Genomic DNA, 12,971 nt, shown 5'->3' with positions numbered 1-12,971 from the left:
TAAAGCGCTTTGGATTGCCTTGTTGCTGAAAAGTGCGATATAAATAAATCTTGCGTCGCTTCACTTCACTTAGCTGTGGTGACCATCTTGAATCCAAGCTGTAGGTGTTTTTCCAATGATTATTTTCTACAAGCTTTATTAAAATTTGTCCAGTGGTTCATGAGATATATTGTTAACAGACGGACGCCTGAACACACACACACACACACACACACACACACACACACACAGACCTGCGCGAAAACATAGTTGGAAATTTCACAAAACCTTGTACCAATTCAATTGTCACAGATTCCGTGTAATTATTGCTGCTTACATGTCATCAGTGAAATATTTGTGGGTTGATCAATCTGTAACCTAACGAGCTTGATGTAACATACCCCTGAGGTACATGAACTTTGATGCATAAGGTTAAAGCGCTACAAGTCACACATTACTCAGTTTGTTGCTGGATTTCAGTCACTCAGTGTTTTTCCTCAAGGCACCTCGGAATGAGTGTCACTTGTTGATCCAGGCCGCCTCCTGATAAATGGGAAGCAGTAAAAGTCGTTGAGTGAAGGAGCCAGTCAAGTGTGGCTGTAAATTCCCACTCGGCTGCAAAGACTCCCACATTGCACAATCTCCCGGAAAAGAAGGAAGTGACTCACGTCGCGGAGCAAAATAAAAACGAGGAGGCTTCTCTCCCTGCCACATTCAAACGGCAGCCGGAGAAAGCCGCTCGACCTGGAAGAGAAGAGGAAAGGAGGAACTGAGAAAGAGAAACCCAGAGCAGAATAAGGAACAGCTTTCAGTGGTTTTAGACAGTCCTCTGATAGACATTTTTATCCGTCACCGTTGCTTAATACAGAATCTGTTCAAGGCAAAATGAAGAGTAGCACAGTTATTGCCCTCTCTGTTGTGGTGTTCCTGGCCTTCCTTGGCATCAGCGAAGGTGAGCTTCATTTTAAAACAACATGCGGCCTCTCTCTGTCATCTTTTCTTCTGTGCACTGAGAGTTCTCGGCATTTTGTGACCATGTGCTACTCTGATCCCCACGCAGGGAAGAGCCTGAGGAGCCCGAGGAGCTTGGGAGTGGAGCTGCACTGTCGCTGCATCAAGACGGAGAGCAGACCCATCATCCGGCACATCGGGAAGGTCGAGCTGATCCCCGCCAACTCCCACTGCGAGGAGGCTGAGATCATGTAAGGAGAAAAGTCCTCTCCTCATTTAGGCAGGAACTGTCATGACTATGTTGTGAGCTGAGTGAGAACTTACCCCCCGTGTTCATGGCTTTGTGTTGCAGTGCCACGCTGAAGAAGACAGGTCAGGAGATTTGCCTGGACCCCAAAGCTCCATGGGTGCAACAAGTGATCGAGAGGATGATGGCCAGGTAAGAGTCGCCTTAGACACACGTCCGATGAGGAAACTACTGGCTTAGTATGAAAAATTTTAGATTCTGATGCAGAAAGTAATTTTTTTCTTCCTGTTTATTTTATCTGCAGCAAAAAACCTAGAAGAGCTGCAGAAGAAGCTCTCCCTCAATGAACAAATTTTAAAGAATGAGAAACATCTTCCGACTTGACGATGAGGTCATCACACTTTCACTTCATTGTTGGGAATGACAACAGAATCTTGCACATGTAGTTTGTATCAAACATGCTTTTTATTTATATGTTGCATTCAAATTCCTTTCTCTTGTTAATGTATTTATTTATCTTTGTATTTATACTATTTAAAGATTTCTGAATAAAATATCTTGACATCAACAAAACGTTCTTGATTTTTGGTAAAAAAAAACAAATAGTTATGCACGATCTATCTATCTATCTATCTATCTATCTATCTATCTATCTATCTATCTATCTATCTATCTATCTATCTATCTATCTATCTATCTATCTATCTATCTATCTATCTATCTATCTATCTATCTATCTATCTATCTATCTATCTATCTATCTATCTATCTATCTAAACTTCTCAGTTCTGTGGGGCATCTTTCAAGTCTAAATTTTTGACATGTATTTATTTTGGGGCAGATCAATAAGTGTTTATCTTACATTTTTACATATAAAAAAATAAACTGACAGAAATTGAAACTTCAGTGTTACAGTGGATCATCACATGAGTTTTGCACATGTTAAACAATAGATTTTTACAGTCTTTTTTTTATCTGAATTACTTTTAAAGAAAATGAAAACAGAATGCAATGATCTGTAAATCTCATAAACCCATATTTTATTCACAATAGAACACAGAAAATATCAAAAAGTTGTAAATTCTTTGGGAAAACAATAGGTAATTCTGAATTTTGCTGTCATCAAATTCAGAATTACCTATTGTTTTACCTCAAAAAAGTTGAGACAGGGTCGACAAAAGGCTGATAAAGTAAGTAGTATAAATCAGAAACAGCCTGAGGAGCATTTTGCAACTAATTGACAACAGGTCAGTAAGAGGACCGAGTGTGAGAAAGTATTTTAGAGAGGCTGAATCTCTGAGAAGTAAAGATCGGCAGAGGTTCATCAATATGTGAAAAACTGTTTAAAAATTGTGGAACCATTTCAGAATAATGTTCCTCATTGAAAAAATGGTAAGACTTCTACAGTTCACGACATCAACAGATTTAAAAAATCTGGAGAAATCTCTGAGCTCAAAGGATAAAACTGAGAGTCAGTATTGGATGCTGTGATCTTCAGGCAGCTCTGCATTAAAAACAGGTCTGATTCTGTTATCAGCATCTCTACATGAGCTCAGGAACACTTCCACAAATCACTGTCTGTAAACAGATGCTGGTCAAAGCTCAATCAGGCAAAGAAGAAGCCAGATGTGAACACCATCCAGAAATGCTGCTGTCTTCTCTGGACCAAAGATCATTTAAAATGGACTGAGACAAAGTGGAGAACTGTTCTGTGGTTAGACGAATCAAAGTTTAAAATTCTTACAGAAAACCATGACACCATGTCATTTACACCAAAGAGGAGAGCCTGTTTTCAGTGCACAGTTTAAAAGCCTGCCTCTCTGATGGTATGGGGGTGCTTTAGAGCCTGCCGCATGGACAGCTTACACATCTGGAAAGGCTCCATTAATGCAGAAATGTATATAAAGGTTTTGAAACAACATGTGCTTTTATAAAGATGAAGTCTTTTATGAGAAGGTCTTGCATATTTCACCTAGACAATACTAAACTTCAGACTGCATCCAGTCCAGCAGCAGGGCTTCATAGTAGAAGTAAGAGTTCAGCTGCTGAACTGACCTGCCTGCAGTCCAGACCTCTCACCAGCTGAAAACATTTGAAGCATCATGAAACAAATAATCAGCAAAGAAGACCCAGGACTGTTGAACAGCTAGAATCCTCCATCAGACAGAATGGGTCAACATTCTCTCTAAAACCTCCAGCAGCTGCTCTCCTCAGCTCCTAGATGTTTACAGACTGTTGGTCAAAGAAGAAATGATGCTTCACAGAGGGAAACATTGAGCTGTTTTTCTCAACAACAACAAAAAAAAGGGTCAATTTCTTAGTTTAACATCTGATGTGTTTGCTATGTTCCGTTGTGAATAAAATATGGCTTTTTGAGATTTGCAAATTATTGCATTCTGTTTTTATTTACATTTTACGCAACTTCCTAACTGTATTTTAAAGATGGGGAGGCTGTGCCCATACAGTTTTGCAAGGTGCACAATTGGTTGCATCATGTCAAGGCAACCATTTGCCAACAGGTGCATTGGAAAGTTTTACATGAACACCTCTGTCACACTCGGATGGAACAAATACAAACAAACCAGACCACATCAGATCATCTTGGATGTTTTCATCTTTGTTCCCTCCCTCCCTCTGTTGTGGATATACTTTAAGACTGATATGAAACGCAAATACTCAAGACTGCACGATTTCAATATCTGCTATAATTCTATTTTATTTAGGAGGTAAATGCATCTGAAAGAAGAGTTATTCTCATAGAAAGCCAATGACAAATGTCTGTAAAAGGAGGATTTTGAGGTTTAAATAAACCGAAATTATTCATATATGCACCCTGAGCATTCTTCTGCACAACCAGTGTGATTTCTTTTCTTTTTTGCGTTCTCACAAATACCAATAAGGCTTTTTTTTTTTTTTTTTTACTGTGTAGTTTTACAGCAATGTCAGCTCCCTTTTTCTCCGTTTTTGTGAGGCTGCTTGTTGCCATTGGCCTGGCGGGTGTCGTGGATGCAGGCAAAGGGGCGGGGCCTGAACGCGCGGCTGGGGGTAGGTGCGGTAAGTGCGGCGTCTGATGCGCGCGTGTCGACAGCGGGGACGGACGCCGCTCAGGAGCCACCGAGGCGCACACAGCATGCTGCGTCCGCGAGCCGTGACAGCCCACTGGATGTGAAGGGAAGAGAGGAAGAGGAGGGGTGATACACAACAACAACAACAACAACAGAAAACGTCATTCCATCAGAGAGAGAGAGAGAGAGAAAGACATCCCAGCCGAGGCGCTCTGGCTGCGCGTGAACCCGTCCCTTTTGCGTTGCGGGTTCAGGACAAAAACCGAGCGGTGTCGACGGCCGTGTGAGTGAGTGAGTGAGGGCGACCCCAGCCTGCGAGCGCACCCCCCCAGTCCGCCTCTCTGCGCCTGTCCGTGCAGCACCACTCGCCCCCGGTGGCACCTGCTCTCAGGATGGCCTTGACGATCTGCACGCGCTTCACCGACGAGTATCAGCTGTTCGAGGAGCTGGGGAAGTAAGGACACGATGCTTTGCTTTCTTGTTCGGGGAACCAGCACAGCGAAAATGGCAGTTACGTAACAGGCCGCTTTGGGTTTAAAGGACGCGGATTTCGACGCCGCGCGTTTGTGTTTCTGTGATTGTGTGCGCGCGCGCTCCTGATCATCCAGCAGCCTGGATAATGCAGTGTGTGTGCGTGTGTTTTTTTTTTTTTTTTTTTTTTTTTTTTTTTTTTTTTTTTTTTTTTTTTTTTTTTTTTTTTTTTTTTTTTTTTTTTTTTTTTTNGGTAAACGCTCTGTATTCTCTGTGTTCATGAGAGGAGATACGGCGCGTGTCCGTCATTTACCTCCGTCCCGCCTGCGCGGCGGCTGATGCTGCATCTGGATACCTGCGGTGCCACAGCTGGGGGGTGGGCGGGTCCGTTACTGAAAAGCCCAAGGTGTGTGTGCAAGGGCGAGATTTAGTAACCCAACCCCCCACCCCCGCTCCACCTCCATCACTCCCCCCCTCCCCGCGTGACAGAAATACACGCGCGCTGTAATGCGACAACACCACCACGCAGCTCCTCGGCCAAGAGCCGACCTGCGGTCAGTGATCGGAGCCCGGCAGGGACTTCCTCACCTCACCCTCTGAGAGAGGTGGAGGAGAGCAGGATGTGTGAGCACCAGCAGACATGCATGGCTTTAAAAGTGTGTGTGTGTTCATCTGTTGGCCTATATGCTTGTATATCCTGTTGCAGTCCTCCCCTTGTTGTTAGAGCGCACTCTGTGTTTCTGGTGAGAAAGATGGGCTCTTCTTCTTCAGCTAAACGTTCTATCTTTATGCTCCTTTTTGCTGCATTCACGCCAACACCTTCTGTTTTTACCAAGAAATATATGTAGCTTAACCCCCCCCCCCCCCCTTTTTTTTAAAGGAAGGAATATAACCAAAACATACTGTAACATTCAGATTGACAATAATAATTTGTGTCTATAGCATTAGTAAAATATCCCATTGAACCAGTGAACAGATTTTAACGAAACTCTCAGAAACTGTTTATAAGATGTACATCTATAACTGATTAACTTTTAAAATGAACCCATTCAAGATGGCTGCCACAACTAAACAACCGTAGCAAAAACAAAAATGCCTATAACTTAGCCACTTTTACAGATATTGAGATCAAACCTGGTGCGATAGCAGTGCTAACCTATGAACGTCAGATCTGTGTTCACAAATTTAACCATTGGGGTGGGTCAACTCTGTCTGTTAGCAAAATATCTCCTGAACCACTTGACGGATTTCAATGAAACTTTCGGAAAATAATCACTGGCTGTACGTCTACAACCGATTAACTTTTGGAGCCAACCCAATCTAAGATAATTGCCACCGCCAACTGAACTTAGAAATCACCAAAATTGCTATAATTCAGGAAGTTTTGCACCTCTTGGGGTAATACTTGGTTTGGTAATAGATGAGAGTCATTCACAACACGTACCTCAAGTGGTACTCATTGTGCAAGATTTTTTGGGTAAAACGTTAGCATGAACTTTTGGTGTCAGCCCTGATTGCCTGTTAACAAAATATTGCATGAACCACTGGATGGATTTTGGGGAAAGTTTGAGAATTTAAAGATTGGATTAACTTTTGAAGTCAGTGCAATTTAAGATCGCCACCACATCCAATCAATTTTATTTTCAAGGTTCCTTCAAGGAATGCTAGGCCTTTATTTACCCGTGACGTCATGTGGCTTTCATTTATATTAAACTCACCTGATTTGTTGAGCACTGCAGCATCATTTCCACTATATTAAGCACAAGTTTATCAGCTATTTGTAATCATACATAAAACATTTTAGATTCCTACATGATGACAGATCTCCGTAAAATGAATAAAACCAAATATACTGTTACATTCAGATTCACCTGTTAAAGACAATATATGCTTTGTTTTATCAACAATAATAGCTGCTTCCGTGTTTTACAGATAGTCAAATGTAAGCTATACAAATTAAAGATTTGGATGCAGAAGTTCCATAAATTGAGACAAATGCTGGTTCCAAAAAATAGACTTTTGAAACTTAGCTGAAAGTTCAGCTCCTGAAAATCCAAGACAGGGTTGTTCAATCTTTTACAAGTTTTGTAACTTAATAATGTCTTCTCTGCTTCTATACTGCTCTGTACCTCTTTAGTAAGGCTACTTTTATGAAGGATTTATTAATGCTTTATTATAAGGCTATGATAAACACTAAATAGTTTCATAAATTGAGGCAACTTCTGCATTTGTCTAAGATGTTTATTAAGATGTTCCTGACAAATGTTAAATGTTGAAAATACAATTTAAAAAGACTTTGAAGCAATATAGATAAAAAAAAATGTAGTCTCAATATTTGTCAAAAAACAGGTCACCGTTTTGCTTTCTATTTAATGCACTGTAATTGCTCTATAATGGTTTTTAAGGTGCTTACAACTTAATTTATAACTGCATCATTTATAAAACCTTTATAACATGTTGTAAAGTGGACCCAGTTCTATTCAACTTTGGAGCCATTAAAAATGAACAGTTGGTTCATTTTCTGCCTTGACCCTTAATTTACCTTACTTACAGCCTTGTAGGTCTCTGCAGATGTGGTTCATAATGCCATCCTATCCCACTATACTGGCCTGTTCTTATGTAACATGCTATGTTATGATTTTTTTTTTCTTTAGCAAATCCTCTATAAATTAGAGGTAAGCTTCAGTGGCAAGCTGCTCATGCCAGAGCACGTTAGATAACATGCTACACATCGCTGTGTGCTCATCAGCGAGTCATAACACAGACACGGGGAATCATCTATTTTTCACTTTGTCACACTGATTTAATCCAGCAACATGATATGCAGGAACTACAGCTATCTGATTTTAGAAGTGCAGTGTGTCAGACATCAGGATTGATTTGAGGTAATGATGAATATTCTCAGTTTGATCTCTTCAGGACGAGCCGTGGTGAATACTAACGCTGCTGCAGAGCTGAGCAGACTCGAGGCAGGTGGATCTCTCTCCAAGGCCGCATTAGACGCAGCACTCTGCTTCTCCCTTTACCTCAAATATAGACGACCTAGTTTTGTGATCTTCACAAATGTCCCTGACACACCTGAGCAACACGTAGCTGAAGGAATAATAAGGAACGCTGACACTTTAGTCAGTGCGTGGAGATTTGGACAAAGTGTACTGTAAATGCAGTGAGGGGTACACTGTGACAAATGCTGCTACTGACTACTGCATTGATAGCATTAATTCAGTTTCACGGTGGAATTTTTACTCAATGTCTAATTCATAATAAATAAATAAATGCTACTGAAAAAAAGGCTAATTAAAATAATGATAACCCCAAACTCCAAAAAAGTTGGGAGAAATGTTACCATTTTGTTTGAGAAAAAAAATGTAATTTTGAATTTGACGGCAGCAACGCATCTAAAAAAATATGGAACAGGTCCATGGGAACAGGGGATGCTTCATATAGGGAAACATGGACCAGTTCCATATTTCCCTCTATGAAGCATCCCCTTTTTGTTTAACAACAGTTTTTTTTTTATGTTTTGGAGCTGAGGAGAGAAGCTGTTTTAGAGGGAATATTGACCCATTCTTGTCTGATGTAGGATTCTAGCTGTTCAGCAGTCCTGGGTCTTCTTTGCAGAATTTTTTGTTTTGTTTCATGATGCACCAGATCTTTTCAATTAGTGAGAGATCTGGGCTGCAGGCAGGTCATTTCAGCAGCTGGACTCTTCTACTATGAAGCCCTGCTGCTGGAGTGGATGCAGTCTGAGGTTCAGTGGATGCAGTCTGAGGTTCAGCATTGTCTTGCTGAAATATGCAAGGCCTTCCCTGAAAAAATGTCATCTGAATAAGAGCATATGTTAATCAAAAACTTGTATTTACTTTTCTGCATTGATGGAGTCTTTCCAGCTGTGTGAGCTGCCCATGCCAGAGGCACTAATGCATGCCCATACCATCAGAGAGGCAGGCTTCTGAACTGTGCACTGATAACAGGCTGGATGGTCCCTCTCCTCCTTAGTATGGAGGTTGTGATATCTGTGTTTTACAAACAGAGTTTCAAATTTTGATTTGTCTGACAACAGAACAGTTTTCCTCTTTGACTCAGTTCTTTTTAAAGAAGATTTGGCGTAGAAAAGATGGCAGCATTTCTGAGTGGTGTTCACATCTGGCTTCTTCTTTGCCTGATAGAGTTTTAACCTGCATTTGTGGATAATTTCAATTTTACGTTAAGCAACATAACTCTGAAACTGTTACACTATTTTTAGATTCCGTGTTCTGCAGACTGGTGAACCTCTGCCCATTTTTACTTCTTCTCTAAAATGTTCTTTTTTATACCTGTTGCCAACTAAGTTAATTAGTTGCACAATGCTCCTCCCTGTCGCCATTATTTTGAGATGTGTTACTGTCATAAAATTCAGAGTAGTATTCATAAAATGCCTTTTTCCTCTAATTTCTTATTCCAATTGTGTTCAATTCAAGGGGTGCATTCTCTGTGGTCAGGAGGTGTGTGAAGATCTCCTCAGGACAGGAGTATGCTGCCAAAATCATCAACACCAAGAAGCTTTCTGCAAGAGGTAGGAAGCACACATGCGTAAGCACACACTACGCATGAGCTCAAAGAAAAACAAAAAAATCCCTGGTTGTCACAGAGTTACATGCTGATGAGCTCTGAAATGGGCTTCAGGCTCTGAGAGGGAACGTGTGTGTATGTGTGTGTGAAGGCACGTGTTTGAGGCTTTTAATGTCAGTGACAGACAGACTCCCTTGCACTTGTGGTGGGCTGTTTTCCCTCCTTTTTTGTGTTATTCATATTCGTCATTATGGTTTCTATGCAAATGTTAGTCACACACAACCTTATTTGTGTGTGTGTGTGTGTGCATGTGTTCTGTATTGATTCAGGGCTCTGGCTGGTCTTGTCGTCCCAGGGGCAGATCTCTTGAGAAGCCGACCCAGTTCTTTCACATCCGTCATTGTAATTGTAGCTGCTGGCCTGGTTGCCTCAGGCTTGGGACACACACACATATATTTATACTGTAGCTCATAAAGACACACTCACAAACATGCATGCGCGAGGGCAGACGTGACCCAGCCTATTTGGGTATACTAACCAGTGGCGTTTTGTGCCTCTAAGGTCTTCTCCTTTTCTTCAGCCAGAGTTCAAGTTTTCCCACTATTTACTTGTTTTTGTAAAAACCAGCCACTGGTATCAGACAACACAAGCATCTAAAACTGTATACATGCAATGGAAGACATGTGTTTTACTCCACTTTCTTCAGAGTCTTTTCTTTTTTTTTTTTATGAAACAGTTTTTTATGAAGCGTAAAGAATCCAACTGGTTGAGCAGTCACCTGAGATCCTCGTTGGAGTCGGACCAGCTTGTGACTTTTTACTGCAGTGTCACCCCCACACCCCAAAACCCCTGACAATATTCGACGATATGCGAAATAATTTTTTACAACCCTATTTCCATATCTTCCCACTGTTAGTACCAACATTGGGCTTTTTTAAATAAAAAAACTGGTAAACAAGCATTAAAGTATACATAAGTTCATAATTATACATTTAAAACAGGTCCTACTGTTTCTCCACCATCACTGTCACGTAATTCTCCTGCGTGTTTTTACATACATTCACACATATGTTCCTTCTCTCAATGTTTTTAAATTCTTTCTAGCTGTAAAGTTATGAACTGGTGCCTTAGAATGATATTTTCACAGACTTTAAAAATGCCTTTATGTGGCAGCCAGCATTCTTTTTTTCTTCTTCTTTTATGCTTTTTAACAAAACAAACATTTTTTGTGTTATTTGCAAATAAAGGCCAATTAACCATATAAGGCTGATTTCTCCTTCTGTGTCTGCGGTGAGCCTTTATCTGAAACGGAGAAGTTCAAGTGCCTGGGAGTCTTGCTCACAAGTAATGGCAGGATGGAGCAAGAGATGGACTGATGGATCGGGGCCTCGAAGGAGCTGAAAGGCAAAGCTCTCAATTTACTGCTCCATTTTTGTTCCAACCCTTACTTATGTGGTCATGAGGCATGAATCAGTACCAAAAGAACAAGATCCTGAATACATGTGGCTGAAAGCATATTTCTTTTCTAGAGTTGCTCAGCTTTAGAGTTAGGATGGGAGCACTGTCATCCGGGGGGAAAATGGAGTAAAGCCCCTGCGCTCTGCATTGAAAAAAGTCGGTTGAGGTGGTTCTGGCTTCTGATTAGGATGTCTCCTGGGCACCTGCCTCCGGGGGGGTTAACAGATATGTTTCACCTAGAGGAAAGTCTGGAAAAGACCCGGAATTTGCTGGAGGGTTTTTAAATCCTCTTACTGGCCTTGGAACACCTTGTGATTCCTCAGGCTGGAGAGTGTTGTCTTGGTTTCCATTCTGGACTTGTTGCCTTCACAAACTTGACCATGAATGAGTAGAAGAAAATGGGAGGATGAATGGTCAATTAACGGTCCATCTGTGTTTTCTTGATGTAACTATTAATAATGCATTAAACAAAGTTAACCTCTTGTAAAAGGTTAAGGTATGATTTCTGATATAATATTTCTGAATTTTTTTACAACTACTTGAGGTCAAAATTAAAATTCATCAGGTTGTATTTAGGAATATAGATGCACTTGTGCTGAATAGGAACAGGAAGCAAGTGAACTCAGATGGCAAGATAGGAAGAGGAAAAACCAGGATCAACAAATGTTCAAAAACATAAATCACATCATATCTGGGGCTCAGTGGTTCATACCTGAAATTAGTTGTTCTGTGCCAACCCACCTCAAATCTCTCAATAGGAAGTGCAAACACTTCTGTAATTTTCCTCTGCAGCAGCAGCAGCTTATGGGGGTGTTGTCTGCCACAGAGGCAGCTCATACAGCAAAAAATGCTGCTTCTGCTGGTAGACTTTGAGTTCATTTTGTGAGAAATCTAACGCAGCAGGAGTGTGCAGAATGAGCCTTGTAAGACTGGACAGTTTCCACTTGATTGAGTTCATTTGTGTTTTTCAGTGGCTGTGGTTGCTATAATTTAAAGCACCACAGACATCGTACCAACCTCCAAACTCTGTTTACTGACCTGCTCTAATGGCACACCGACGCCCATTACGCACATTCCCTGAACTTGAAACTGTCCTAAGGCTCTTTAGATCCACACCTCATAACAACCAAACATGGAGATGCCTTCAAGGAAACGGCAGCAACTTGAGACATGCTTTTATGTCCTTTTTACGGTGGTGCTTCTCAAATGCGCACTAAATGCCACAGCAGCCTGCCCACTACTTGTGGGTAGTCTCAGAATTACGTAAAGCTGTTGTGGGCTAAAACTGGTTGTGATAGGGCTGTTGTTTGAATCTCTTTGTGCTAAAGTAATGACAGTCACCCACTGTGGCTATTCATTATATTTTTCTCTCATACTTCTTTGTCATTCTTTTTGTCTTTATGTGATTAAAAAAAAAGTGCTTTGTCGGCATATTTTGGCCTGTGCTTTAAATGAATTAACATTCAACCTGTGTGATCTTGTTAGGAGAATGAACCGACCCAAGGTGCCAGCTTTTAACATCTTCTTTTATATATTTTTAACAAATTATTCTTTTTACAATTTACAAGATCTATCTTTTTTTTTCACAAACCCATCAAATTATTTGTGCTGATTCTTTTTCTTTTGATGCAACGCAATCTTTTCCTGCCTTCATGGGTCCTGCGTCTTAAAACGTTCCGTTCTTTATTTTGTCTCCTGCCTTTTTTCCATCCTCCTTTCTTGTGCAAACGCTTCTTTTGCTCTTCCTTGCTGTCCTCCTCCTGCCCGTGTGCAAAGTCGGTAACAGACACCTCGGCAGATGGATCAGTGTCTCGCCACTCGCATGGGCAGATTTTCCAAAAATACTGCAAAGAATAATCTCACCCCCTATTCATGTGGGTCCGCACACACACACACACACACACATTCACTATCTAAATATGTGTGTGCTTCAAGGTTTACATACAGGGCTGGCTGGCGCGTCAGATATGATCTTAGCCTCTTTCCGCGATAAGCTCTAGAATTGCAACTCTGATTCCCTTCTCTGTGGCAGGATCATGACCTCCCCCTACCCCTCTCCACCGCTACGTGTTTGCATATGCAAGTGTATGCTTGTGTGTCAGTTTATGTAATTGAAAGGGGTTTAAGATAGGATTGGTGGCTGGAATGCAGGCAGATCAAAGCACTGTGTGTGTGTGTGTGTGTATGTGCATTGGATGTTTCGGGCTGTGCAGGCATGCGTTTTCACACTTCTGCAATCTACAGTCTTG

At 41.2% G+C, this 12,971-nt stretch overlaps 2 protein-coding genes across 10 annotated transcripts in view; both read left to right on the top strand.

Annotated features, from left to right (window-relative positions):
- The first annotated feature begins 662 nt into the window (after positions 1 to 662).
- LOC108248985 (interleukin-8-like) lies at positions 663 to 1,745 on the top strand. The gene is made up of 4 exons (XM_017438117.3): positions 663 to 931; positions 1,040 to 1,181; positions 1,283 to 1,369; positions 1,482 to 1,745. Exons 1-4 carry the CDS (start codon positions 865 to 867, stop codon positions 1,522 to 1,524), a joined length of 339 nt encoding a protein of 112 aa, XP_017293606.1. The 5' UTR covers positions 663 to 864; the 3' UTR covers positions 1,525 to 1,745.
- A 2,462-nt stretch (positions 1,746 to 4,207) lies between these two features.
- The window catches only part of camk2d2 (calcium/calmodulin-dependent protein kinase (CaM kinase) II delta 2), a 43,382-nt gene continuing 34,618 nt past the window's right edge, over positions 4,208 to 12,971 (top strand). For 3 of the 9 annotated variants that reach the window (XM_017434919.3, XM_017435002.3, XM_017434842.3), the window contains exons 1-2: positions 4,212 to 4,696; positions 9,174 to 9,268. In XM_017434919.3, coding sequence (XP_017290408.1) covers positions 4,635 to 4,696; positions 9,174 to 9,268 — 157 coding nt within the window. In that variant the 5' untranslated portion in view covers positions 4,212 to 4,634. Of the gene's footprint in view, positions 4,697 to 9,173; positions 9,269 to 12,971 lie in introns of all 9 variants that reach the window. The other 6 variants (XM_017435082.3, XM_017435165.3, XM_025009942.2 and 3 more) reach the window with 5 other exon arrangements.

This window comes from Kryptolebias marmoratus, linkage group LG3, assembly GCF_001649575.2.
Source record: "Kryptolebias marmoratus isolate JLee-2015 linkage group LG3, ASM164957v2, whole genome shotgun sequence".
Lineage (NCBI taxonomy): Eukaryota > Metazoa > Chordata > Actinopteri > Cyprinodontiformes > Rivulidae > Kryptolebias > Kryptolebias marmoratus.
This window is presented reverse-complemented; position numbering and strand designations above follow the sequence as displayed.

Excerpts from the sequence above, each read along its gene's own strand:
- LOC108248985 (XM_017438117.3), top strand. The coding sequence starts at position 865 with ATGAAGAGTAGCACAGTTATTGCCCTCTCTGTTGTGGTGTTCCTGGCC. Across the intron at positions 1,182-1,282 it reads TGCGAGGAGGCTGAGATCAT|TGCCACGCTGAAGAAGACAG; the intron begins GTAAGGAGAAAA and ends TTTGTGTTGCAG. Across the intron at positions 1,370-1,481 it reads ATCGAGAGGATGATGGCCAG|CAAAAAACCTAGAAGAGCTG; the intron begins GTAAGAGTCGCC and ends TTTTATCTGCAG.